We start from the raw sequence: 25522 nt of genomic DNA, 5'->3' as shown, positions 1-25522 counted from the left end.
ATGGCTTTTGTCGAATATAAAACCAACTTCACCTCGATTCGTTAGCTACCTATCTCGTCTGCTGTGTACTGGGGTCCTAACTAGCTAGCAAAATGTCCTTCGCTCCCGCTAGCTGTACACCTGTCCTCGCCGTCGTTAATAACATAACTTCGGGAAACAGTGCCCGATAAGCGGGGGCGAGGTTCACCGGTGTGTTAGCTAACGTTACCTGTCCTCCCTGCTGTGTATAGGAGTCGTAGTTTTCCAACTCGCAAGTTATTACCCAGAGTCCTAAACGCCTGCCAAACAACTGACATCGTTAACAGAACTGCGGGGGCGAAGGACGTGTCTATCTGCTGTTGTCGCCCCCGCCTCTTATTCTGTGGGGTTTACTGTAATGTACTTGAGCGCTCCCGCATGTGAATCGGAGTCCTATTTTAGAAATTGACCTTTAGAAGTATAAAGAGGGGTTCCTGCAGATGCAGGAACGCCCCGAATTGCGAGAGCCCTTCCGGGCGGGCAGGAGACAAAATAAGGAAGTAGCTAACTAGCAGAGGAAGCCTAGTTTTGCCTGTGTACGGTAGAGGACGCATTGATGGTCCAGTTCATAGATCCTATTAAGTTAGTATACTAATTCCTAATTCGATGGTCCAGTTTGCCTTCGGATGATTGCCTGGCTACCCAGTCTCATTGCTCTGGCCAAACGCCACGCCAGTCTTCTCTGCAATGAAGTAGCTATGTAGCGATCAGTAGAGGCACAGACATTCGGATGGGGAACCTGTGATACATATTTCATGGCACATTAGGCTACTCTTGTGCCATATAGTATGATTGTACTTGTGAAGGCATGCAATACAAGAGGTTTTCATTAAGTGAAAATGCGTTTAAGCTAAACATAAAACAATTGTAATGCTTTGCAATTATCCAGTTTAGACCAAATTAATGTATGCTGCACTTGTCAAATTGATGCATTATTCCGTCTCAATAGCTATACCGCCAGCTGATAAGACAAGATTAGACGCATCATCCAATATATTAAATCCAACCACAGAAAACAAACACTGATTCAACACTTAATTTATAATTTATTCACATGAACAAATACAGTGTGTATGAGGTTACAACTTAGACTCAGAGGAATCCTTTAAAACCAGGTACTTGTCACTTAAGTTAAATGGTAGTTGTCTATATCTGACAAGGAACTTCTGCCAGTAGTGCAGGGAGCTGGAGGGACTTTACTTGACAGAATGGAAGACTTTGTGAGCCACCTGTAGGACAGAAATTAAAGGACAAGTTATTGCAAACTGTCTTGTACAAATGTATGCAAAGTGAGTGACACTTGTCTCCTAAAGTAGCTAGTCATCCCATCCAAAGTTGGGAGTATGTTCTATTCATTCCTCCTGTCTGACGATAGAAAGCACCCAGACTTATCACCAAATGAGGTTCGGTCCACTCATATGTCCCCGTTTCTCCACAGCCTTCTCCTCCATCCTGCTATTCAACTACTGTTCTCAAATTCTAACATCTCCAATCATGAGGAACTTAATGAAGGAGGAGCATGCAATAGAGTAAATCCACTGAATCCTGGATATAATCTTGCTTGTAGAAGTTCAAATGTTGAGTCATCTAATTTACCCATGCATCAGTTGTGGTGGTACACCTGGATGATTAGCCCAATGCTGACAGTAATACTAGGCTATTATTTTCCCTAGAGATATAGGGAGGGAGTATACTACTACGCATCTCAATAGTCTTAAGTCGCGTTCTCTCCATCATCTGCACTGACGTGAAGGAACTGGACAGGTGAATGCAAACACCCAGTATGGTTTCAACCACAGTTCTGTCAACTGTTTTCAGAACAGTACAGATGAAGGAGAGGAGACAAGAAGAGAAAACCACTATATACGATTGAGATGAACCCACTGATATCACTCTCCTGTCAGTCTGACAGCCAGCTTCAGTGTCATGTTCATTATTGGCAGACAGAGATCTACCTCCAGCCTACATACAGTACCAGTCTGTAATATCTATGTGTTTCAAGCAGACCACCATAGTCCTTGTGCAAGGTAGCCTGTCTAAATTACTTTCGCCCCGTAGCACTCACATCTGTAGCCATGTAATGCATTGAAAGGCTGGTCATGGCTCACATCGACACCATCATCCCAGACACCCTGGACCCACTCCAATTCACATACCGCCCCTACAGATGATGCAATCTCTATTGCACTCCACACTACCCTCTCCCACCTGGACAAAAGGAACACCTATGTGAGAATGCTATTCATTTACTACAGCTCAGCGTTCAACACCATAGCGCCCTCAAAGCTCATCACTAAGCTAAGGATCCTGGGACTAAACACCTCCCTCTGCAAATGGATCCTGGACTTCCTGACGGGCCATCCCCAGGTGGTAAGGGTAAGCAACGACAACACGGGATCCTCAACACGGGGTCCCCTCAGGGGTGCGTGCTCAGTCCCCTCCTGTACTCCCTGTTCACTCATGACTGCACGGCCAGGCACGACTCCAACACCATCATTAAGTTTGCTGAAGACACTTCAGTGATAGACCTGATCACCAACGACGATGAGACAGACTACAGGGAGGTCAGTGACCAGGCAGGTGTGTCGCCAGGACAACAGCCTCTCCCTCGACATCAGCAAGACAAAGTAGCTGATCATGGACTACATCAAATGGATGGCCAAGCACGCCCCCATCCACATCGACCGGCTATAGTGAAGAGGGTTGAGAACTTCCAAGTTCCTCGGTGTCCACATCACTAATGAATTAACATGGTTCACACACACCAACACAGTCATGAAGAAGGCATGACAACGCCTCTTCCCCCTCAGGAGGCTGAAAAGATTTGTCATGTGCCCTCAGATCCTCAAAAAGTTCTACAGCTGCACCAGTGAAAGCAACCTGACTGGCTGCATCACCGATTGGTACGGCTACTGCTTGGCATCCAACCACAAGGCTACAGAGGGTACTGCGTACATCCCAGTACCTCACAGTGGCCGAGCTCCCTGCCATCCAGGACCTCTAAGCGTTGTCAGATGAAGGCTCTAAAAATGGTCAAGGACTCCAGGAACCCAAATCACTGATTATTGTACTTTTAAATTTGAATTGAAAACATGGCTAAAATCTATCCAAACCTGTACACAAGTTATCTGTGGTTCCTCATATGTAAGACTACAGTTGATGATAGTGTTGTTGTTGTTAGAATGATATATTATTGGATGTAATGTATTGGTATTTTGTATTGTTTTAGTGAGTTTTGTATTGTGGCTGTGTAATTGTCCTTAACTGCCCAGGGACTATGAATGCAAATTATCTTTTGGCTATCCCCAGCACATTTACATGGCTGTTGCATTATTGTAATATTGATTAATGTGCATTGTCCCCTATAAATAAATAAAACAATACATCAGACTGTTCCCTCTGCTACTGCACGGCAAGTGGTACCGATGCACCAAGTGTGGAACCAACAGGACCCTGAACAGCTTCTACCCTCAAGCCATAAGACTACTAAATAGTTGACCATATAGCTACCCGGACTATCTGCATTGACCCTCTTTTGCAGTAACTCTTGACTCATCACATAAGCTGCTGCTGCTACTACTACTTATTATCTATCCTGTTTCCTAGTCACTTTACCCCTACCTATATGTACAGTTGAAGTAAGAAGTTTACATACACTTAGGCTGGAGTCATTAAAACTAGTTTTTCAACCACTCCCCAAATTTCTTGCTAACAAACAATAATTTTGGCAAGTCGGTTAGGACAAGTCATTTTTCCAACAATTGTTTACAGATAGATAATTTCACTTATAATTCACTGTATCACAATTCCAGTGGGTCAGAAGTTCACATACACTAAGTTGACTGTGCCTTTAAACAGTTTGGAAAATTTCAGAAAATTATGTCACGGCTTTAGAAGCTTCTGATAGGCTAATTGACATCATTTGAGTCAATTGGAGGTGTACCTGTGGATGTATTTCAAGGCCTACCTTCAAACTCAGTGCCTCTTTGCTTGACATCATGGGAAAATCAAAAGAAATCAGCCAAGACCTCAAAACAATATTTGTAGACCTCCACAAGTCTGGTTCATCCTTGGGAGCAATTTCCAAATGCCTGAAGGTACCACGTTCATCTGTACAAACAATAGTACGCAAGTATAAACACCATGGGACAATCATACCACCATGGGCTGTCATACCGCTCAGGAAGGAGACGCGTTCTGTCTCCTACAGATGAACGTACTTTGGCGCGAAAAGTGCATCTTAATCCCAGAACAACAGCAAAGGACCTTGTAAAGATGCTGGAGGAAACGCGTACAAAAGTATCTATATCCACAGTAAAAACCAGTCCTATATTGACATAACCTGAAAAGCCGCTCAGCAAGGAAGAAGCCACTGCTCCAAAAACGCCAGACTACAGTTTACAACTTCATATGGGGACAAAGATCGTACTTTTTGGAGAAATGCCCTCTGATCTGATGAAACAAAAATAGAACTGTTTGGCCATAATGACCATTGTTATGTTTGGAGGAAAAAGGGGGAGGCTTACAAACCGAAGAACACCATCCGAACCATGACGCACAAGGGTAGCAGCATCATATTGTGGGGGTGCTTTGCTGCAGGAGGGACTGGGACACTTTACAAAATAGATGGCATCATGAGGTAGGAGAATTATGTGGATATATTGATGCAGCATCTCAAGACATCAGTCAGGAAGTTAAATCTTAGTTGCAAATGGGTATTCTAAATGGACAATGACCAAGTATACTTACAAAGTTTTGGAACAATTGCTTGAGGACAAAGTCAGGGTATTGGAGTGGCCATCACAAAGCCCTGACCTCAATCCTATAGATTATTTGTGGGCAGAACTGAAAAAGGGTGTGCAAGCAAGGAGGCCTACAAGTCTGACTCAATTTACACCAGCTCTGTCAAGAGGAATGGGCCAAAATTCACCCAACTTATTGTGGAAGGCTACCCGAACCGTTTGACCCAAGTTCAACAATTTAAAGGCAATGCTACCAAATACTAATTGAGTGTATGTAAACTTCTGACACACTGGGAATGTGATGAAAATAAATAAAACCTGAAATAAAATCACTATTATTCTGACATTTCACATTCTTAAAATGAAGTGGTGATCCTAACTGACCTAAAACAGGGATTTTTTACTAGGACTATATGTCAGGAATTGTGAAAAAAATGATTTTAAATGTAATTGGCTAAGGTGTATGTAAACTTCCGACTTCAACTGTGCATTATCTACCTCAATTAGCTCGTACCCCTGCTCATAAACTCGGTACTGGTAGCCTGTGTATATAGCCAGGTTATCGTTACTCATTGTGTATTTATTCCTTTTCTATAATTCTTTCTCTGCATTGTTGGGAAAGGCCCGTAAGTAAGCATTTCACTGTTAGTCTGCACCTGTTGTTTACGAAGCATATGACAAATAACATTTGATTTGAGTAGGCTCTACCAAGACCTGCAGGCATTATCAATGGAGTCACATGCACTCTCATGCCTGCTTGTATGTATTCCCTTGCACCCCCTTCTTCACTGTTGGTGAAAGTGTATGGGTAGATCTCACATACACAGTGGTCCCGCGCATGGAGGAAGTCGAAAAGCTCCTCGGTGCAGTCCTCTCTGGTTTCGGACTTGGAGCCGACCCTGGATTCACAGTCCTCCAGTTTCGCCCTGGCGTGGACGCAGTGCTCTGCCTGCGCACACTTGTCCCGCACCACCTCAAGGGGGTCCTGGAACAGATAAACCAAGGTCAATAAGTACACAAACCATCTATTCCCCTAGCCTGGTCTCAGATCTGTTTGTGCTATAGCCAACATGTCTGGCATAACAAACGACCATAGACTTGGCTATAGCTCAAACAGATCTGGGACCAGGCTATTAATTCCCTCCAGTTTGCTATGTTAGAACATATGTGGGTTTTCAGAACAAATGCAAGGTGGGCAAATTATGCTGCATCAAACCAAATCGATTCATACCACCATATCTTCCTCCTCCTCTTCCTCCTCCTCCTGAAAGAAAAACACATTTTAAACCACTCGAAACATTACACCGATGTTACACACTGGGCAATATACTAAGCTAGCTAGCGCGTACTATTTATTGCCACTGGTTGATCGAAAGCAACCTAGCAGATTATTGGCTAACTAGCTAGCGAGTATGCTAACGAATCTGCTAGCCACTTTGGCTCTCTCAAGTTTGGCCTTTAACAAATGACCCGTTCATTATTTAACGATATATTGAATACAACATGGTGAGTTCTCGTCTTACATCTTCAGGTTCCCCGTTCAGGATCATTTTCTCCTCGAAAACCATGACGTTTATGCTCTTGACCTGGTATGACCCACTGTTAGATGATGAATTTGATGTTGGAGGACGGACCAGTCCAGGTCACTCACCGGATGTTATCGTGTCGTCACATTACTTCCGGTGTCCACTAGTTACCACAGCCACAGAGTCGAAATTGGTTATATCGTAGACATTTTTGTTAATCATTTTTGGTCTTAATTTAAGGTTAGGAATAAGGTTATCAGTGGGTTACGATTAGGGCTAGGTTTAAGATCACATTTTAAGAAGATAAATTGTAGAAATGGGCGAGGTTTATAACTTTGTGGCTATGGTAACTGGTGACGACCCGCTACTTCTTCTATGTTTAATAATGGCATCTAGTTGAGTACGCTACTGCTGCATTGTGCAACGGAGTAGTTACATACCCTTTAAGCAGGGGTGTCAAAGTCAAATGGACGGAGGGCCAAATAAAAAATTTAGCTACAAGCCGAGGGCCGGACTGTTCGAATGTTCATTGAAAAATTTTTAAATGACGCATATAGTCTAGTGAACCTAATTGAACCTACTGAAAACCTAACAAATATATTCCAATATGATCAGATAAATAAAGCAATATTTTCTTATGGCTCTGTCAGTAATCTTTAATTTTCAACAGACACAAAAGACAAATTTCCTTTATATAAAAATCCCCATAACATGAACATTAAATGAAAGAAACCGGTATTCAAGGCACCATCAGTAGCCTATATTTTCTATTTTAGCAAAAGTGGGCTAAATTTACTTCAAAGAAAAAAACAATAATAGCAATTTTCTATCATCCACTCAACTGAAATATTTTTAAAATATAATTGGATTGAAATACAATAAAATAAAGTGCAAAAATCTATTAATCAAAAACAACACTTTGTTTAAGGAGAAGTAACATGCAGTGAAAACAAATATTAAACTTTAACTTTTAAACTTGAACTGAGTAAAAACTCTAAATATGTGATTGCACAGTAATGTTCACTTGTTTGAGGTTGAGGGTGATACTTGGTGGTGTCCCATCTTTTCCACAAGTTCATCAATGTTCGGGGTAAGGCTCTGAGCTGGAGGAAATCCTCAGAATTGAGTGGAGGTGTTCAGCAGTAAGTCGACTTCTGTGTGATGTTTTGTTCAGGTTCATCAAAGAAAAAGTTGTTCACACAGGTATGTGCTGCCAAACATAGACAACGTTTGAGCAGCCTGGATGCGCAGCTGGGGCATTGTGTCGGGGAGGAAACGGGCGAACTCCGCAGCACCCACTGCCGCATATTTTGCCCTCAGTGCATCATTGCATTGGAGGTCAATCAACTCCATTTGGAGGTTTGGTGGTGAGCTTTCCACGTCAACAGCAAATGGGTTACCGAGCAGTTCCAACCTGCTTTTTGTGCTTCAAAGTCAGCAAATCGGCGTCGAAAGTCAGCGGCAAGCATACCTATTTTATCAGCCAACTGTGCGCCGGGAACGCACTGGTAGAGAGCTTCTCTTTCATGGTCTGGCAGCTGGGAAAGTGGCTCAAATTTTCTTTCCGCATCTGCGTCTCCCACAGAGTCAGTTTGGTTTTAAATGCCTTCACTGTACTGTACATATCAGAGATGACATGATCCCGACCCTGCAGCTGCAAGTTCATTGCATTCAGATGACTCGTAATGTCACACAGAAAAGCCATTTCACACAGAAACATTTCGTCTCGGAGTTGTGTTGTGTCTTTCCCTTTGCTGTCCAAGAACAGACAAATCTCCTCACGAAGCTCGAAACATCTTTGAAGCACCTTTCCCTGGCTTAGCCATCGCACCTCTGTGTGATAAGGCAAATCACCATGCTCCGTTTCTAACTCCGTCAGAAATGCCTTGAACTTTAATTTTACTGTGATGCTGACGACTGCTGTGCCAATAAATATTGAAATGAAGCAGCCTACTGCTCGGTGCGTCACCGTTGCATTGTGGGAAATGTAGTATTGGTGCGTGTAAAAGATCTGCGGGCTGCCGGCTTGCTGCGGTCTGCGGGCCGGTTCTAATAATAAATCAAGATCATCCCAGGGGCCGTAAAAAACCTTCTCGCGGGCCGGATGTGGCCCGCGGGCCTTGACTCTGACATATGTGCCTTTAAGGGACTCAGTCACATACAGGACAGCCATTTCACATCTCGACCTATTTCCCAAATTCGAAATTCCCCCCCAAAATTCTAAATGAAACACCCCAAAAATTGTTTAAGAACAGAGTGAGATCTCCAAGATCAAAGGGCAAGGTCCAAGAAAAAAAATCAAAATTTGATTGGCCATTCTAGTGTCCATATTCAAATGATGTGAGGATCAGAGCAACAATATTGTTTTTACTTCACCTTTATTTAACCAGGTAGGCCAGTCGAGAACAAGTTCTCATTTACAACTGTGACCTGGCCAAGATAAAGCAAAGCAGTGCGACAAAAACAACACAGAGTTACACATAAACAAACGTACAGTCAATAACACAATAGAAAAATCTATGTACAGTGTGTGCAAATGTAGAAGAGTAGGGAGGTTAGGCAATTAATAGGCCATAGAGGCGAAAAAAATACAATTTAGCATAAACATTGGAGTGATAGATGTGCAGATAATGATGTGCAAGTAGAGATACCGGGGTGCAAAAGAGCAAGAGGATAAATAACAATATGGGGATGAGGTAGTTGGGTGTGCTATTTACAGATTGGCTGTGTACTGGTACAGTGGTCAGTAAGCTGCTCTGACAGCTGATGCTTAAAGTTAGAGAGGGAGATATAAGACTCCAGATTCAGTAATTTTTGCAGTTAGTTCCAGTCATTGGCAGCAGAAAACTGGAAGGAAAGGCGGCCAAAGCAAGTGTTGGCCAGTGAAATATACCTGCTGGAGCGCGTGCTACGGGTGTTGCTATGTTGACCAGTGAGCTGAGACTTATAGATGAGCTGGAGCCAGTGGGTTTGGCGACGAATATGTATTGAGGGCCAGCCAACAAGAGCATACAGGTCGCAGTGGTGGGTAGTATATGGGGCTTTGGTGACATAACGGATGGCACTGTGATAGACTACACCCAGTTTGCTGAGTAGAGTGTTGGAGGCTATTTTGTAAATGACATCGCCGAAGTCCAGAATCGGTAGGATAGTCAGTTTTACAAGGGTATGTTTGGCAGCATGAGTGAAGGAGGCTTTGTTGCGAAATAGGAAGCCGATTCTAGATTTAATTTTGAATTGGAGATGCTTAATTTTGAATTGGAGATAATAGCTGTTGTCATATCGATCCCGTTAACGGGATCTCAGGCCTAAGAAGTTAATGTGTCTGGATGGAGAGTTTACAGTCTAACCAGACACCTAGGTATTTTAGTTGTCCATATATTCTAAGTCAGAACCGTCCAGAGTAGTGATGCTAGTCGGGCGGGCGGGTGTGGGCAACAATCGGTTGAAGAGCATGCATTTAGGTTTACTTGCATTTAAAAGCAGTTGGAGGTCATGGAAGGAGTGTTGTATGGCATTGATGCTCGTTTGAAGGTTTGTTAACACATTGTCCAAAGAAGGGCCAGATAGAAACAGAATGGTGTCATCTGCGTAGAGGTTGATCAGAGAATCACCAGCATCAAGGGCGACATCATTGATGTATACAGAGAAGAGTCGGCCCGAGAATATAACCCTGTGGCACCCCCATAGAGACTGCCATAGGTCCAGACAACAGGCCCTCCGATTTGTCACACTGAACTCTAGATTTATCAGTGGTGACAATGTTTCCTATCCTCAGTGTAGTGGGCAGCTGGGAGGAGGTGCTCTTATTCTCCATGGACTTTAGAGTGTCCCAAATTTTGAGGGAATTAGTGTTACAGGATGCAAATTTCTGCTTGAAAAAGTTGGCCTTTGCTTTCCTGACTGACTGCGTGTATTGGTTCCTGACTTCCCTGAACAGTTGCATATCGCGGGGACTATTCGATGCTATTGCAGTCCGCCACAGGATGTTTTTGTGCTGGTCGAGGGCAGTCAGGTCTGGAGTGAACCAAGGGCTATATCTGTTCTTAGTTCTGCATTTTTTTGAACGGAGCATACTTATCTAAGATGGTGAGGAAGTTACTTTTAAAGAATGGCCAGGCATCCTCAACTGACGGGATGAGGTCAATATCCTTCCAGGATACCCGGGCCAGGTCAATTAGAAAGGCCTACTCTCAGAAGTGTTTTAGGGAGCGTTTGACAGTGATGAGGGGTGGTCGTTTGACTGCTGGCCCATAGCGGATACAGGCAATGAGGCAGTGATCGCTGAGATCCTGATTGAAGACAACGTAGGTGTATTTGGAGGGCCAGTTGGTCAGGATAACGTCTATGAGGGTGCCCTTGTTTGCAGATTTAGGGTTGTACCTGGTGGGTTCCTTGATGATTTGATGATTTAACTTTGATTTCTGACGCAGATCGCGCTGCAAGTCCTGCCCCTCCCATCTACTCATTGGTTTATAGAAGTAGGTACCCACGTACCATCTCCCGGTATCTTATTTGTGCCATCTCCTCATTGATAGGATGCAGCATCATCTGGATATGTATGCAACAAAAGTTCAACATTCACCTTCTGTTACCATTTCTGTCAAGCCGTCTACACATACAGTTTGACTCATACCTTTGATAAATCCAACTTATGCATCAATCACACCAACAGCGTCTTTGCATTTCGGTACACCAGAATTACATTCTGAAACACTGCGTTTGCCTTGCAGCATTGCATTGCAGAGAATGATTGAACATGTGTGTCTAACTGTATGCATAGAGGAGGGAGCAGAAGGTTAATGTTGAACTTTTGTTGCATACATATCCAGATGATGCTGCATCCTATTTTGAGCAGCGTGTTCAAAGAGTTATGCACCACAACTAACGCACTGCAACTGCCTCTGCAACGCAATTCTGCAAGGCAAACTCAGCATTTAATTGGAAATTAATGTAATTCTGATGTACCAAAATGCGATGACTTATAAGGGCACAGAGCGAGACCCAGATGCAGACATGGGAGGCAGACGGTTCGAGTCTCTTGATATTTATTATAATCCAAGGGACAGGCAAAAGATCATAAACTAGGTCATCCAGGAGGTACAGAATGGCAGGCAGGCTCAAGGTCAGAGCAGGCAGTATGGTCAGGTAGGCTGGTTCAGAGTCAAGGGTCAAAACTGGGAGGACTAGCAAAAACAGCAATAAGGGAAAAAAAATAACCAGGAGCACAGAAAACCACACTGATTGATTTGACAAGACGAACTGGCAACAGACAAACAGGACACAGGAATAAGTACAAATATTTTGTCAGTGTACCATGAAGAATAAAGGGATATAGTTCACAAACTGCATAAGAAACTGCAGTCTATAGCATTATGTTCACACAATGAAGTACAGTAATTAGCTAATACTGATTAAGCCATGAATGCTGGTTGGCTGACAGACATGTTATATCAGACCGTATACCACGGGTATGACAAAACATGTATTTTTACTGCTCTAATTATGTTGGTAACCAGTTTATAATAGCAATAAGGCTCCTCGGAGGGTTGTGGTATATGGCCAATATACCATGGCAAAGGTCTGTGTCCAGGCACTCCGCGATGCGTAACAGCAGTGGTATATTGGCCATATACCACAAACGTCAGAGGAGCCTTATTGCTTAAATCTACCCTCGTGTCTCTCCTCCAGGTAAACTAATGTGCCTGGGAGAGAGCTTGACCTGGATGGAGCTATTCCTCTTCTTCACCTTCATACAGAGGTTCTTGTTCTCCATGGCGCCCAGAGTGAAGCCCGTGATGGGACGACAACTTTGGCATCACCCTGTCACCCGTTCCCCATGACATCTGTGCCACCCCGCACTAATGAGAGGGCACGGATCCATTGAGATGGTATGATTTCTTCACGCCACAGTAACAGTTAACATAATTACATGAGAAGTTTCACTCATCATCAATAAGCTCATAATAATCATACACCCTGTTTTGGGAAGTAAATAAGTAAAGTAAACACATTTTGTATACAATGACTTCCAGAAATATAATTTCCAGTAAACAAAATGAAGAAAGAATTTGAATGCAATTCTAATACACCACTCTTACAATATAAACATCATGATGCACGAGCTGGATGCTGGAATTCTCTCCACCTCTACCAAATATTTCCTCAGTTAGAGTACAAAATATTTTAGACAGGCTTGACAAACAATGCTATTTATCTTCATCAACCAGTTCATGCAGGGCCTAGTCCTACACAAATTCATATCAATCGTATTTTCTTGATTCCTCACATCCTCCCTCCTCATCTCCTTCTCAAGGCACATTCCTCCAATGTATTTTGAGAAGGAGGCAAGGAGAGAGAACACAAGGAATCAACAAAATACAATAGAGATTCACCCAAGGTGTCTCATCGAGGCAAGGCACAGATTTTGAAGGGCTTTGGTCTACTGGTGATGCCCACCTGGCCCTCCAGGCCCAGCTCCCAGCCCCGTGGAGGTGTGAAGGTGAACCTCTGGAGCAGAAAGGTGAAGAACAGAAACAGTTCCATCCTGGCCAGCTGCTCCCCTGGACACATCCTCTTACCTGAGAGAGAGTAGAGCACACACACAGATACCTTTAACATGAGGATGGAGGGTGTGTGTGTGTGTTCTCCACTCTTCCACCCTCCGTGTCTTGGCAGAATCTATGGAAAATGAAAACCCGAACAATTCTGTTTAAAGACCCTGCAGTAGCACATTTGATTTTGAACAACCATTTCTCTGGTAGGGAGGATTGAAGGAAGATAGCTTTGTGATACACGTTTGGGAGACAAATTAAGGGTTTCTGTTATGAATTAACAGTAACATTTTACATTTTAAAGGGTGATGGAAACAGAAAGTACATCTAAGCAAAGAGATGTATTCAATCCACTAATACTAAACATGTGCATTTAACATAAACACATCTCTACATTTAGTATTTTGATCATTGATAAGGTTTATTTGAGCTATGGTCAGCACCATTTTAAATTGCCATAGTAACGACTGACGCCAGTGCGTCACTGGCAGGAATCATCAAATTGTCTGTGGTGTTGAGGCTTCGAAACACCAACAGCGTCATTGCATTTCGGCACACCAGAATTACATTGATTTCCAATGAAACGCTGCATTTGCCTTGCACCATTGTGTTGCAGAGGCAGTTGCAGTGCGTTCGGAGTGGTGCAAGCTAACATTCTACGAACTGCCTAGTGTAGTTACCATTCCTTTCCAATAGATGGGAGCAACAGCTAGTTGAAGTCACTGCTCTAACGACAGGGACACGGGATTAGTGCGCCTTGAGAGTTATTTTATTTTATAAGCAAGTTTCTGGTTACGCTTGAACCTGTCGTTATTGTGGATAAGCTAACCAATACTATTTTTTACAAAAGGCGCAGGCACTATGTCTTGAAAAAAAGGATAGATTTACTAAATTAACTGGTTTTATTCAAACTCTATGTTCAAACTCTATGTAAATGCCTTTGCTTCTGGGTATGCGCGCCTTAGGGAAGAAACTACACACGCCGTACACCTCTTCTAATTCTCCCTTGTGCCCATAGGGTGAACTGGCGATAAACTGCCAGCCTGTATGGTAAGCAAACAAAATCATTGAAGTTAGTCTGATACCGAAACTAAATCACAACGTATCTATGAGCACGCCCCGTTATTGGCTAGAATGAGATTTCATAAATCATGACGCTGTCTGCGATTAGAACTCGCTCGTCTAATAAAAAGGTAAATGTCTCACCATCGCGCCAAAAGGCGTTGGGGAAACACATCGTTATAAGATACTGATTATATATTGTAACGACCCAGGGTTTATAAGCGCGGAAATCGACCCTGCCGCACGAGCATGATTTTGCGGCACAGTCGATAGCGCGCCGGACCTCGGGCTAGAAGGTTGAGGGTTCGAGACCTGCTCCCTGCTGTTTCATTACAACATATTGAGCACCTAACCACTACTGATATTAAACTTACATTATTTCATTCTCTGTAATAAACTAATTATCAGACTCGGAGCTACTCTGTAAATTCAGCTATTTTTGGGAGTTCCAAAATTCTCTCCTGCCAGTGATGCAGCAATGCTAATATGGCGATGTACAGTTAAAATCCTAGTGTTTCCATCCCCTTTAAACGCATGTTCATAATACATTACCTATAGAAAATGGGATAAAATTGTCTTTTTTGACAAATTTTCCATTTTTATCCAGGAAATGTCCAGGATTGAACTGGTTAGGGGTTGCATACTCATCTCTGTCCTGTAGGATTGGTTTTAACATTGGAAGCACCATCATTCCCTGTGCAAAACAGAAGAGTTAATTTGTCAAACATCATTGCCAGTAAAACCTTTAATGTGAAGTCAACATGCACTATTGAACCAGCACGCATCAACTCAAACATTCAGTTGATCATGTACTCCAGCAGTAGATTCACAACAAATCCATCAACCCTACACCCACCTTGGGCACTAGATAGCCCGCCACGGTGGTGTCCTTATTGGCCACTCTGGGAGGCGTGAAAGGGACGATGTTCCCAAACCTCTGGATCTCATGGATCACAGCGTAGGTATATGGCATGTCGGCTCGGTCATCCATTGAGGGCTGGCGTGCCGAACCTATGACCTCATCGATCTCCGCTTGCACCTTCTCTATGGACGGAGTCAGAATGAGGAAGTTAATGATTTGCTAGGCCAGATGGCTGCATAGCACATGCAATATAATGGATTAACAAAGCCATAAAACAAGTAATTTTCCTGGTAAACACTAGGCTATTATAACAGAGTACTGTTAGGGCCTGTTTACGCTTAGCGCCTATTTCCTGAACACAGATGAAGCCTAGTTCTGGATTAAAAAACATGCTCAATGAAAATGTTCTATTGTGTCTGGGAAACCAGCCATTTGAAACCAACATTTTTTAATACTAATAGATGTGTTCCTGCCAGTGTCACACTTTGAATGTCGGGGTACTTGGCCATGTACAGCATTGCCCAGAGAAGGGTGTTGGACGTTGTTTCTGTCCCGGCCCCAAACAGATCCACCACGCAGTGCAGCAGGTTCTCCTCAGTGAAGCCAGCCGCCCCATCCTGATTCTGTAGGGGGAATGGTCATCAGGTGATGTTAAGTTGAGGGCAAATCATCATGCATTGTCAGGCTGTGGGGAGTTTGCTGACAAAGTCATTCTAAACCACAAATGCACAATCCAAAATATGACAAACTATATTAACACGGCTATCGTAATTCTAAAGAAATGAGAGTAGATCACAGGGAGTAACTGTTAAAGATAGAAAAGAGCTGAAAAGGTCAGGCTGTTGTATTACCTTCTCTATCTCTTCCAGGTAACAGTCTATGTAGTCTCTGGGGTTGGACGGGTTCCTGCCCTCTTTGTGTTTCTCTACTTCCTCCTTGATAAACTGCTTTATGGTAGCAAGGTTGATAAAGGCTGATTGGTGCCTCCCAGGTAAATAGTGCAGCAATGTGGGAAACTGATTATACATCTGTCGAAAGAACATGAAATTAGCCTGAGAAGGTAGATTTCCTGAGGAGACTGTGTGTCCTTGCAGATGCTGTGCACTATAATTCACTTTGCCAAAGAGATACACTGATCACCCAACAGAGAATAACAGACACATCTATGTCGTTGTAACCATACCCGTCCACAGAAGGTAGCAGGCAGCTGTAAAATGTCCTCAGAGCATTTCAGCATGTGGTGGAAGTGGTGGTCGTTGTATTCAAACCTACAACCAAACACCAGGGTGCAAACAATGTTGGCCACTGCATTGTTGGTGATGTCTTCAGGGTTAAAGGGCAGGCCTGAAACAGTTCAGAGGTTGGGTCAAAGATGGTGGATAAATGAAGATGTCTTACTCAGACAGTTTAGACACAGATGGAACAATGAGCCAGATATTTCACCGGATGTATAAGTGAAGCAGCTGGTTGACTTTTCCAAACAAAAACAAATACGGTGATGAGAGGAAGCCCAGTGGCCATCAGTGGGAGATCATGGACCGAGATGGATTGTGGTCAACATTATGAAACATTTGATCTCAATACAGTTTTCTGTTCCAAAAACGAAAATCTGTTATGACCAGATTGGACTCAGTTTTGTAGATTTTACCCTTTGCAAAAAAAAATAAATCATTGTTTAGAACTAGTGCAAGGGTGAGTTGAGTTATTGCACCTGCACACTTCACAGAGTAGGCGTTCCCCAATGGAAATATGCAAATAACTACATCTCAAGATGCTTGTTCATAGCATTCATTTACAAGTAGAGAGAGGATACCTTGATCAGAGACTGTTGGAAATTAAAGCTAAGAAACATCTGGACTTCACAATAGCAACGTTTTGGGTTTGAACGCCAGATAGCAATTAACCATACAACATCTAGCCATTCTGGATAAGAGTGCCAGTTAAACAACTGAGACTGTGGTTCATTCCCTGGTTTGGGCACCATAAAAGTGTAGCATAAACGCTGACTTCACCTCTCTCTGCCAAGTAGACATCACACAGGAAGTGGCTTTCCTGGAGGATGGAGGTCTCCAGAGTCTTCTTCCCCACTCCAAAGTATTTGAGCGTGGACACGGCAAAGCGCCTCTGCTGCCGCCACATGTGACCGTTAGAGGAGATCAGGCCTAGATAACCATCATCCGGTCAAGACATAGAGACAATGACAGAATTACTAAGATTAAATAGAACTAAATAAGACCCAATATGATTGTGTGGTTCTGCCTGATGTGTCATCCTTGAATTGTGGTGGTAAATGCTGTCCGTTAACTTTGGCACCATTTTGTAAAAACACAAAAACGTGACAAATAATACATCTACTGCTGTTATTTAATGTGAAAACCAATGTAAGTCCTTTATACTGAAAAACATATATTTTTATGTATTGTAGAAAATACTGGGGGTTAGCTAATTGGGGCGGCAGGGTAGCCTAGTGGTTAAAGCATTGGACTAGTAACTGAAAAGCTTCAAGTTCATATCCCCGAGCTGACAAGGTACAAATCTGTTGTTCTGCCCCTGAACAGGCAGTTAACCCCACTGTTCCTAGGCGTCATTGAAAATAAGAATTTGTTCTTAACTGACTTGCCTAGTTAAATAAAGGTCAAATGAACTTGTCCCACTGGTGATATGTAGAAATGCTTTGGGGATTTAGAGATATTATTTTGAATGCTAGACAGTGAAAAAAAAGTATTCATGGTCATCGTACAGAGGAGACCAAGGCACAGCGTGATATGAATACATTCTTCTTTTAATAAAGAAAGAACACTAACAAAACGACCGTGACGCTATATAGAACGTGTGCTGACATGCAACTACACATAGACAACAACCCACAAAACCAAAATGGCAAGCTAAATAGGATCCCCAATCAGAGACAACGATAAACAGCTGCCTCTGATTGGGAACCAATTCAGGCCACCATAAACCTACATTACCTAGACATACAAAAACCCATAGATATACAAAAACCCATAGATATACAAAAACACACATACCCACCCTGACCAAAATAATACATAAAACATAGATAACTAAGGTCAGGGCGTGACAATTAAAGATATTGTACAGATCAATAAAAACAAAGAAGGCTATTAAAACACTTTTTTTTACTAGCAGAATGTGTTTCCTTCAGTGTTATGTCATTGTTGTTACCACCTTGAAAATCACTGATCACAAAGATATACAAGGATCTTGAGCATCATCTCAAGTGGCAAACTGTTATTGGGGGAGGGGTCTTAATTAAAGAAAATTATGTCATAAATGTGAGGATTCCATTGATCATGTGGTGTGTCTAAATCCAAAGCCTCACTTGGTGTCAATTTAAATAAAGAGAAACAACATTGTGAGCAAAATGATTAATCATATCACTTTAGTAAATGTTTTTTAAGGATTGTGACCTCCATTCTAGAAAATGTACCAAAAATGTCTCATTGGTGTTATTACTCTTACTGGTGGCACAATGTCATAATGGTCAAACTTATTTCAATTAATTAAACCAAGGTTTCCCAAACTCGGCCCTAGGCCCCTCCTGGGTGCACATTTTGGTTTGTGTACCTGGGGGGGACCCAGGAGTTTGGGAACCCCTGCATTAAGCTACCATATTAGCCTACCCAAGCCTCTGCTTATCCTGTCGTTCAGGGGGTAAGATGGCCGATCAGTGAAGGCATCAGCCTGATCCACAAAGGCTTCCTTAAAGCCTTGGAGACCTGAGAGGAGCACACAGCGGTTCCCTCCACCCAAGTCTAATGTAGTCACATCCCCGTAGGTCTCTACAAACTGTAGAAAACACACTTTAGTGAGCATGTCACACTAAGCACACTAATTACATCATAATTTATTAGATCGGATATTTACAAAAGAAACAGATGATTACAGAATGACTAGATCCAATTGGTCACTGAGTATAGCATATTTTGTTCTTGTGGAAAAGCCTATGGAGATGTGGGGAAAACAATGTGCTATCTAGAACCTAAAAGGGTTCTTCAGCTGTCCCCATAGGTTAACTCTTTAAAGAACCCTTTTTGCATCCAGGTAGAACCTTTTTGGGTTCCATGTACAACCCTTTCCCCAGAAGTTTGTACATGGAAAGCAAAAGACTTCTAGCTGGAACCAAAAAGCAGTTACACACGACCTTATCCCTCACGTGTCCTTACCTTTTTAAAGGAGCCTATGTGGTCCTTGATGCTGATATTCAACATATTCCCAACAAAAGGCAGGGGGAAGGGGCCTGGTGGGTAGTTCTTAGGCGGCAGATCATGGATGTACTTGGTCACCAACAGAACCAAGAGGAACAGGAGGACCCCCTTGGTATCGATCCACTGTCCCACCAGACAGACTAACGCCTCCAACATGGTGGAAACCCTGACTGAACTCTCTGGTAATGCGTACAGAGGCAGTAGAAACCCTGAGTAGAAGTCTTTACTCTTAAGGCATGTATTAGAAGATCACATGTGGTCAGCGGACAAAACCGTAAACTTTTCTCTAGAATAAACAAGTCTTATTCTGTAAGAGAACATAAATCCATGGAGGACTGCAGTGATATAGGGCAGAGTTCAACAACTTCTAGCTTTCACAAATGTAAACACATTCCTTGCCTCTCCGGCCAAACCAATGAGGAAAAGGTTTCCTAAAATGGTACTTACATTTGTAGTTTTGTGTGACCCAGATGTCTCAGCCTGTTCAGACGGACTTTTACTGGGGCAAGAATTCAATCTGGGATATTCGTACATTTGTTACGCAATAGCTGCACAATGAAGGTCTCTGTGATAGGCTAGTTACACAAGGGAATATTTGCCTGCAATGTGCCAATACAGACTACTACATTCTATTTCCTAATATTTTCACGTGTAGACAATCTACATAGAGAAACTTTCACTTTATTATATCATTGATGATTTTCAATACATTAAATATCACAAACTATAAGCACGTGAGAGCTCTATTACACAACAATACATAACAGCACTATCCACGTAGTAAAGGTCAAATCCAAACTCGGTACACAAGATCGACAATAATCAACTAAACTGTGAAGGGCTCTCTTGCATTATATAACATGTTTTTCAAAACATTATTTTCCCTTCCTACAGAAATCTTCCCTCCCTGTCACCCTCCTCAGGTGAAGAGAACCTGCCCAGAAACAGAATGGATTGGGTCTGGTTGTGTCTAATGAAGAAAATAAAGGGGTGGTCTGCCGTGAAGTAATGCATGCTACTGAAACCGTACATTTTGCCCTCTGCCCCTGTGGACGCGCCTGCCTCTGTGCCTCTCTCGTTCACGTCTACGAAGGCCTTGTGGGCTACAGTGGATAGGTAGACTTCCTCTTCCATCGCTGCACTCATCCCAGATAGGTCTGCTCTGTCCTGGTCGAACACATCCACCATGCCCAGCGAGGCCAGGGGTGTGTTCAGCTGATAGTCCTCCTGCAGTTTAAACTTGGGGATTGAAACTTGGACTTTGGTCCTGGTACCCATTTTCTGCCGTTTGGTCCACTTGTGGATCCTCTCCGGTGTCAGCTCTCTCCCCAGCTGTGTCAGACAGTGGAGAATGACAAACAGGAGATGATGTAACCACAGGAGGTTGGTGGCACCTTAATTGGGGAGGACGGCCATGTGGTAATGGCTGGATCAGTATATGTGGAAGAGTATCAACAACATCAAACACATGGTTTCAATGTGTTTGATTCCATTCGCTCCGTTCCAGCTACTATTATGAGGCGTCCACCCCTCCACTGGCTATTAAACAGCACAACTCTATATTGGCGGTATATGGACCTTGCTGCCAGTCTTACATACAGTATGTTAACGCATTTAAAAGGTAAGAAGATATATGTTTTTGTAGTCAGTTTGTGGAGAAATTTGTTTTGTGACATATTACTTTCCAAGCAATTAAATGTCAGCAGAGGTTTTCACTATATCTACATATGAGTAGAGGCTGTTGAGAGGAGGACGGCTCATAATAATGGCTGGAACGGAGCAAATGAAAAGGCATCAAGCCATGTTTGATGTATGTGATACCATTCCACTGATTCCACTCCAGCCATTATCACGAGCCCGTCCTCCCCAATTAAGGTGTCACCAACATCCTGTGCTTCATACGGGAAAAGTTGTGGATGTATGATCCACAGAGTATTGAACCATGGTCTTCCACGCAACACAAGACTAATAGTCCTCTGAGCTGTCGTGACTTGACTTTAACATTAATCTGAAGACTGTTATTTATCTAAATTACTGAAATATGTTGTTACCTAATTAAATTAATCATGTAACAAGTAACTCATTAGGATCTGGGGCACCATGAGAGTGGCTCTTTAAAGAGTTACCATCTCCCCAATTAAACTCTAAAGGGTCTTTACCTATCACATCTATAAACAGTCAACTTATTAATCATAACCTCGTATCATTTCGTCATTCTGAACAGTCGTAACCTCCTTGCATCTGCAAAAACCTGAACCTTACTTCAGTACTACACAAATTGGTATATTTATTTACTAGCTAATTAAATGGTAACACAGGATAAACATACACAGGTAATATGTTAAAAAACAGGTCCCTAGCAGAATTACAACAACGTGGCTGCTTATTACAAAAGAGATGGGGAGGGAGGGAGAGAGCGGGACAGAGACACTTAACATTGGTACTTTCAGAAACTACTCTCACTTACAGTAACCACATACTTTGCACACGATCCGCCGCCTTCTTTGAGTAAGAAATCATGAATGCATTTACATGAAATGCCTTGGTTCGCCGGATCTCTCTCTTGGAAAGGAAGTTGGGCCTTTTCGCAGCACACTTTTAAGGCTCTGATTATTCAAAAGAGTTCCAACAAGTCTTCTACCTTTGTTCTCCTCTGTAGTTGTCTGGTATCGGGTGACTTGTCGTGTAGTCCTGAACAGGACTACAGAGTTTATTTTTCTTCCATCTGAAGATGCTTCTTTGAAGATAGGCTAGCCAGACGTGTAGATGGTTCCCAGTGGGGTGATGAGAGTAGCGTAATACGATTGTTTGAGTATTAGAATGGTCCTACTTAAATTCGCTTTCGAAGATATTTTACTTAGGACAGCCATACCAGAGATTGTCCGGGAGGTGACTTTCATCATTTTTCATATTACATGCATAGTATGGAGACTTCATACATGTAGTGAGTAAACTAGTGAGTGCAGTGAGTAAACTTTCCAAGTTACAGTATTTCCTTCATAACATTTTTAATGACATCACAAAATAACAAACAAAATTACATTAGTGTTCTGTAGATCGCCTCTGACCATTCCCCACGTTCTATGTTTGCTTTTGAACGTGTTAGAGTTTCGTCAGGAATGGTTTCTTGAAACAAAGGACATGCCTTGGTGAATATTGGAGAGGGAGACCTGAATCTTTGTTAGTTGAGAATTATCTGTTAATTGAATGATTAGAATATTCCGCACTGAAACATATAATTGTATGAGATTGATTAGAATGTATAAAATCATAATCAATACATGTCTTTATGGTATTTTAAAACACAGACTGTCTGAGCTCGGTGCCGACCTGACTAGAGATTTGGGAGAGAACGGGGAGTACGTCTCAAGGACAAGGTCACTATCTCTGTCGGCTGGGTAGTGAGACAGACAGTGTGTGCCTAGCAGTACATTGTGTGCGTCTGCTTGTGTGTATGTGTGTGTGTATGGTTGTGTGAATGTGTGGGTGTGAGAAGTCAGTATAAAATTAATGTCTTTGTATTGTGCACGCCACAACGTTCCCGTGAATAAACTTTTTTGACTATTTAGCTGGGCCTCCGTCTGTTTCATTCGACCAGGATCTTACAAATTCTGGTTTGCAGACAGAGTAATATAATTAAATTGGGTTATGTACCTTGAGAACATAATTCTCTAATCAATCTTCTCCCCTTGATTTACGACAGGACGTGAGTTTTTAATCACCACGAGCTCTTTCCTCCCTCTGATTGAAGTTATTCATTGCAAACCTGATCTGACCTATTTAGATTCTCATGGACAGTCATGACAGCGCTAAAGGCTGGGTCCAATAGTGGTTTTGGCTACACCTACCTCCAGTAACTGGTCAGGGTAATTGGAATCTGCAGGCAGAAGGAAGAACATGCTCAGCTCCTCCCCTTTATATGGAAGCTCCAGGATTTGGAGTTTGAACTGGGGTATGTAGTTGTATGGTAACTTCTTGACTTGAACCATCATCTGCACCTGTCTTTTCTCATTCTGAAACCACACAAAAGAGACAGGGTCATACATCAATAATCACAGTACAAATGACACAGACACACACACACACACACACACACACACACACACACACACACACGTAATCAAGAACCATGTTTAAGGACTGTATTTCCACAAGTTTTATGGCTTGAACAATTGGTGGGGCTGGTTGCAATTATGCAATTGTTGCAGACAGTGTATTTTCCACACTGATTTCAGAAGTATGTTTTTATGACTCAAATGGAGGATTTTCAGACACTGTAGTTCTCTCACCTCATTGACCTGAAAGGTGTGTTCCATGGTATCAGCTTCATGGAACTCACTTATCCATTGTGCTTTAAAGTAGACTGCATTCACAAGAACCAACCTGGTCATGCTGCTTAGAGTGTCAGGTTTCAACATCACTTTAATTTTATCTGTAGATAAAGAACACAAATAATTAACGGATCCAACTACTGAAGTTGGAGCAGACACATCCTTACATTAACATACAATAGTTAGATTTTACACTCCTGATTTACACCAGTCATCTTACTGTCTGTTTTCTTTTCCACCCAGCTGTTGATTTGTGCTCTGGACTCCTCTGCAGCCCCTATGAAGTCCATAGCCTTCAGCTCTGCATGGTAGAACTTCTGTGTGGCTTCAATGAACTCCTAGAGGAACCGTAAAGAGTCACTCTAAACTAAAGCAGCTGAGCGTATTACCAAACAGTCGAGAGTAGAATATTTCCAATGGTCATGAATTTATTTCCTATATTTACACAATTCTCATGTTAGGGGAAAGAGGAATGGCAACATTTGCAAACAAGGTAGTGATATTCAGTAGGGTTACTGCCTGCTGCTAGATATTTGGAAAGTAGCTGGTCTAACTCACTGGGAAGAAGTTGAAAGTCTCTTCTCCACACAGGCAGTTGACCAGTTTCAGTTGGTATGAAGCTGAGGGTTTGTTGATTTTTGAGCCGAGTTTTTGAAATTCAGAGTGGACATCAGTGGCAGTGTCGAGACACAGGGTCTAGGAATAGTAGAATGAGTGAGTAGTATCTCTTACACACACTTACCAGGTTGAGTGCTGTGGCAAAGACAGACTGGGCTGGTAAATGATTATATACACATAGAACAAAACTGGTTGCTGGTGTGTATGTGTGTGTGTGTGTGTGTGTGTGTGTGTGTGTGTGTGTGTGTGTGTGTGTGTGTGTGTGTGTGTGTGTGTGTGTGTGTGTGTGTGTGTGTGTGTGTGTGTGTGTGTGTGTGTGTGTGTGTGTGTGTGTGTGTAGGGCTACCTTTGCCATCTGTTTGGCGGTGTCTCCTTTGGCCCCCAGATAGACCATGGCGAGAGCTGAACTGATGCTCAGAGGGGAGAAAAATATGTTTCCATCTGCACGGTTTTCACTCAGTGTACGGTAAAGGTCCAGAGCAAACGCTGTGTTTGAGTTCCGAACAGTGGATGAAGGGTTGCTGAAAGGTATTGCCTCACCGTCTTTGGACTTATTTGGACTTTGTTGTCGAACGCAGCCGCTGAAACCAGATCCCATCTCAACTCTGCGAAGAATTATGGATGAGACAGCCTACTCATCCATAATTGTTGTAATGACATCAATATAGATTATATTAAACAGATGTCTGTCTGTAAACAATGGCTGGTTGCGGGACTATGGAAAAATAGAGATAAATATAGTCTACTTACATTGGTTTTTATCGTTGCTCTGAAACCCCTTTTCCTTCTACCGTTTATTGAGGACACATCTTTTCTAAGTGGGAGTGGTTGCAGGAGAAGGAGATGAGGATGTGGTTTCACTTTTCTCAGTGGTTCCCTCTCCCATCGACTCTGTGTCAGTATCATAATCCTGGCTTAGTTACCACTTTACAAGCTATAGAAATAGGCCTCATTGTAAATATACATGTATCTATGTGGGTCTTACAGGCACTAAATGGTATTTTGACCAACCATATCAGATCTTTCCACTTCAGATCTTTTTCAAAGCTGATCTGATTTTCTATTCCCAAAACTAGATTATGAACAGAGTTGACTAAGTTTTGTAGGCTTTACCCTTTGTAAAAGTTTATTAAAACCGAGTTGTTTAAAGGAGTACAAATGGTAATTGAGTTTTTGCACACACGCACTTCAGAGTAGGCGTTCCCTAACGGAATTATGCAAATACATGCTAGAACGCGCCAATAGGATCTCGCAGGCTTGTACTTTACTCTGCCCTCCTTCTTGCTTGTTTTGCCCACTATGACTCATTTGTTCCCATTAGAAACAACAGGTTGTGGTCTATCTTGGTTGAGCTATAAACATCTTTGGTTGGGCGTTGCCAAGATGTACACTTGTTTGAATTATTAAATGGCGACATCATGTGGCCAAGGCAGAAATACACACAATGAAAGCAAGGCAGAAAGAGTTTATGAATCTATTTCTTTATTTCAAATCCCTAAGGTCGATGTCCGCGCCCCCCGCTGAAATCGAATTAGCATAATACAAAAATCTCCATACAAATCCATCAGTTTAAACTAGAG

The 25522-nt window shown here is 42.5% G+C and overlaps 3 protein-coding genes across 3 annotated transcripts; all 3 read right to left on the bottom strand.

The window, feature by feature from the left end:
* Positions 1-1044: 1044 nt before the first annotated feature.
* On the bottom strand, positions 1045-6423 carry LOC135524722 (cytochrome b-c1 complex subunit 6, mitochondrial-like). Its single transcript, XM_064952494.1, has 4 exons — positions 6284-6423; positions 5992-6024; positions 5584-5745; positions 1045-1247 (listed from the first exon to the last, which is right to left on the bottom strand). Exons 1-4 carry the CDS (start codon positions 6326-6328, stop codon positions 1215-1217), a joined length of 273 nt encoding a protein of 90 aa, XP_064808566.1. The 5' UTR covers positions 6329-6423; the 3' UTR covers positions 1045-1214.
* A 5166-nt stretch (positions 6424-11589) lies between these two features.
* On the bottom strand, positions 11590-19528 carry LOC135524720 (cytochrome P450 2J4-like). The gene is made up of 9 exons (XM_064952492.1): positions 18952-19528; positions 18409-18574; positions 16777-16926; positions 15948-16108; positions 15616-15792; positions 15249-15387; positions 14759-14946; positions 14455-14596; positions 11590-12867 (listed from the first exon to the last, which is right to left on the bottom strand). Exons 1-9 carry the CDS (start codon positions 19147-19149, stop codon positions 12692-12694), a joined length of 1497 nt encoding a protein of 498 aa, XP_064808564.1. The 5' UTR covers positions 19150-19528; the 3' UTR covers positions 11590-12691.
* Positions 19529-19654: 126 nt separating this feature from the next.
* On the bottom strand, positions 19655-24784 carry LOC135524721 (leukocyte elastase inhibitor-like). The gene is made up of 7 exons (XM_064952493.1): positions 24693-24784; positions 24289-24573; positions 23883-24020; positions 23545-23662; positions 23283-23425; positions 22842-23006; positions 19655-20325 (listed from the first exon to the last, which is right to left on the bottom strand). Exons 2-7 carry the CDS (start codon positions 24538-24540, stop codon positions 19882-19884), a joined length of 1260 nt encoding a protein of 419 aa, XP_064808565.1. The 5' UTR covers positions 24541-24573; positions 24693-24784; the 3' UTR covers positions 19655-19881.
* Positions 24785-25522: the final 738 nt, after the last annotated feature.

Source organism: Oncorhynchus masou, chromosome 31 (genome assembly GCF_036934945.1).
Source record: "Oncorhynchus masou masou isolate Uvic2021 chromosome 31, UVic_Omas_1.1, whole genome shotgun sequence".
Taxonomy (NCBI): Eukaryota; Metazoa; Chordata; class Actinopteri; order Salmoniformes; family Salmonidae; genus Oncorhynchus; species Oncorhynchus masou.
Note: the sequence above shows the minus strand (reverse complement) of the source record. Positions and strands in the feature narration are given on the sequence as shown.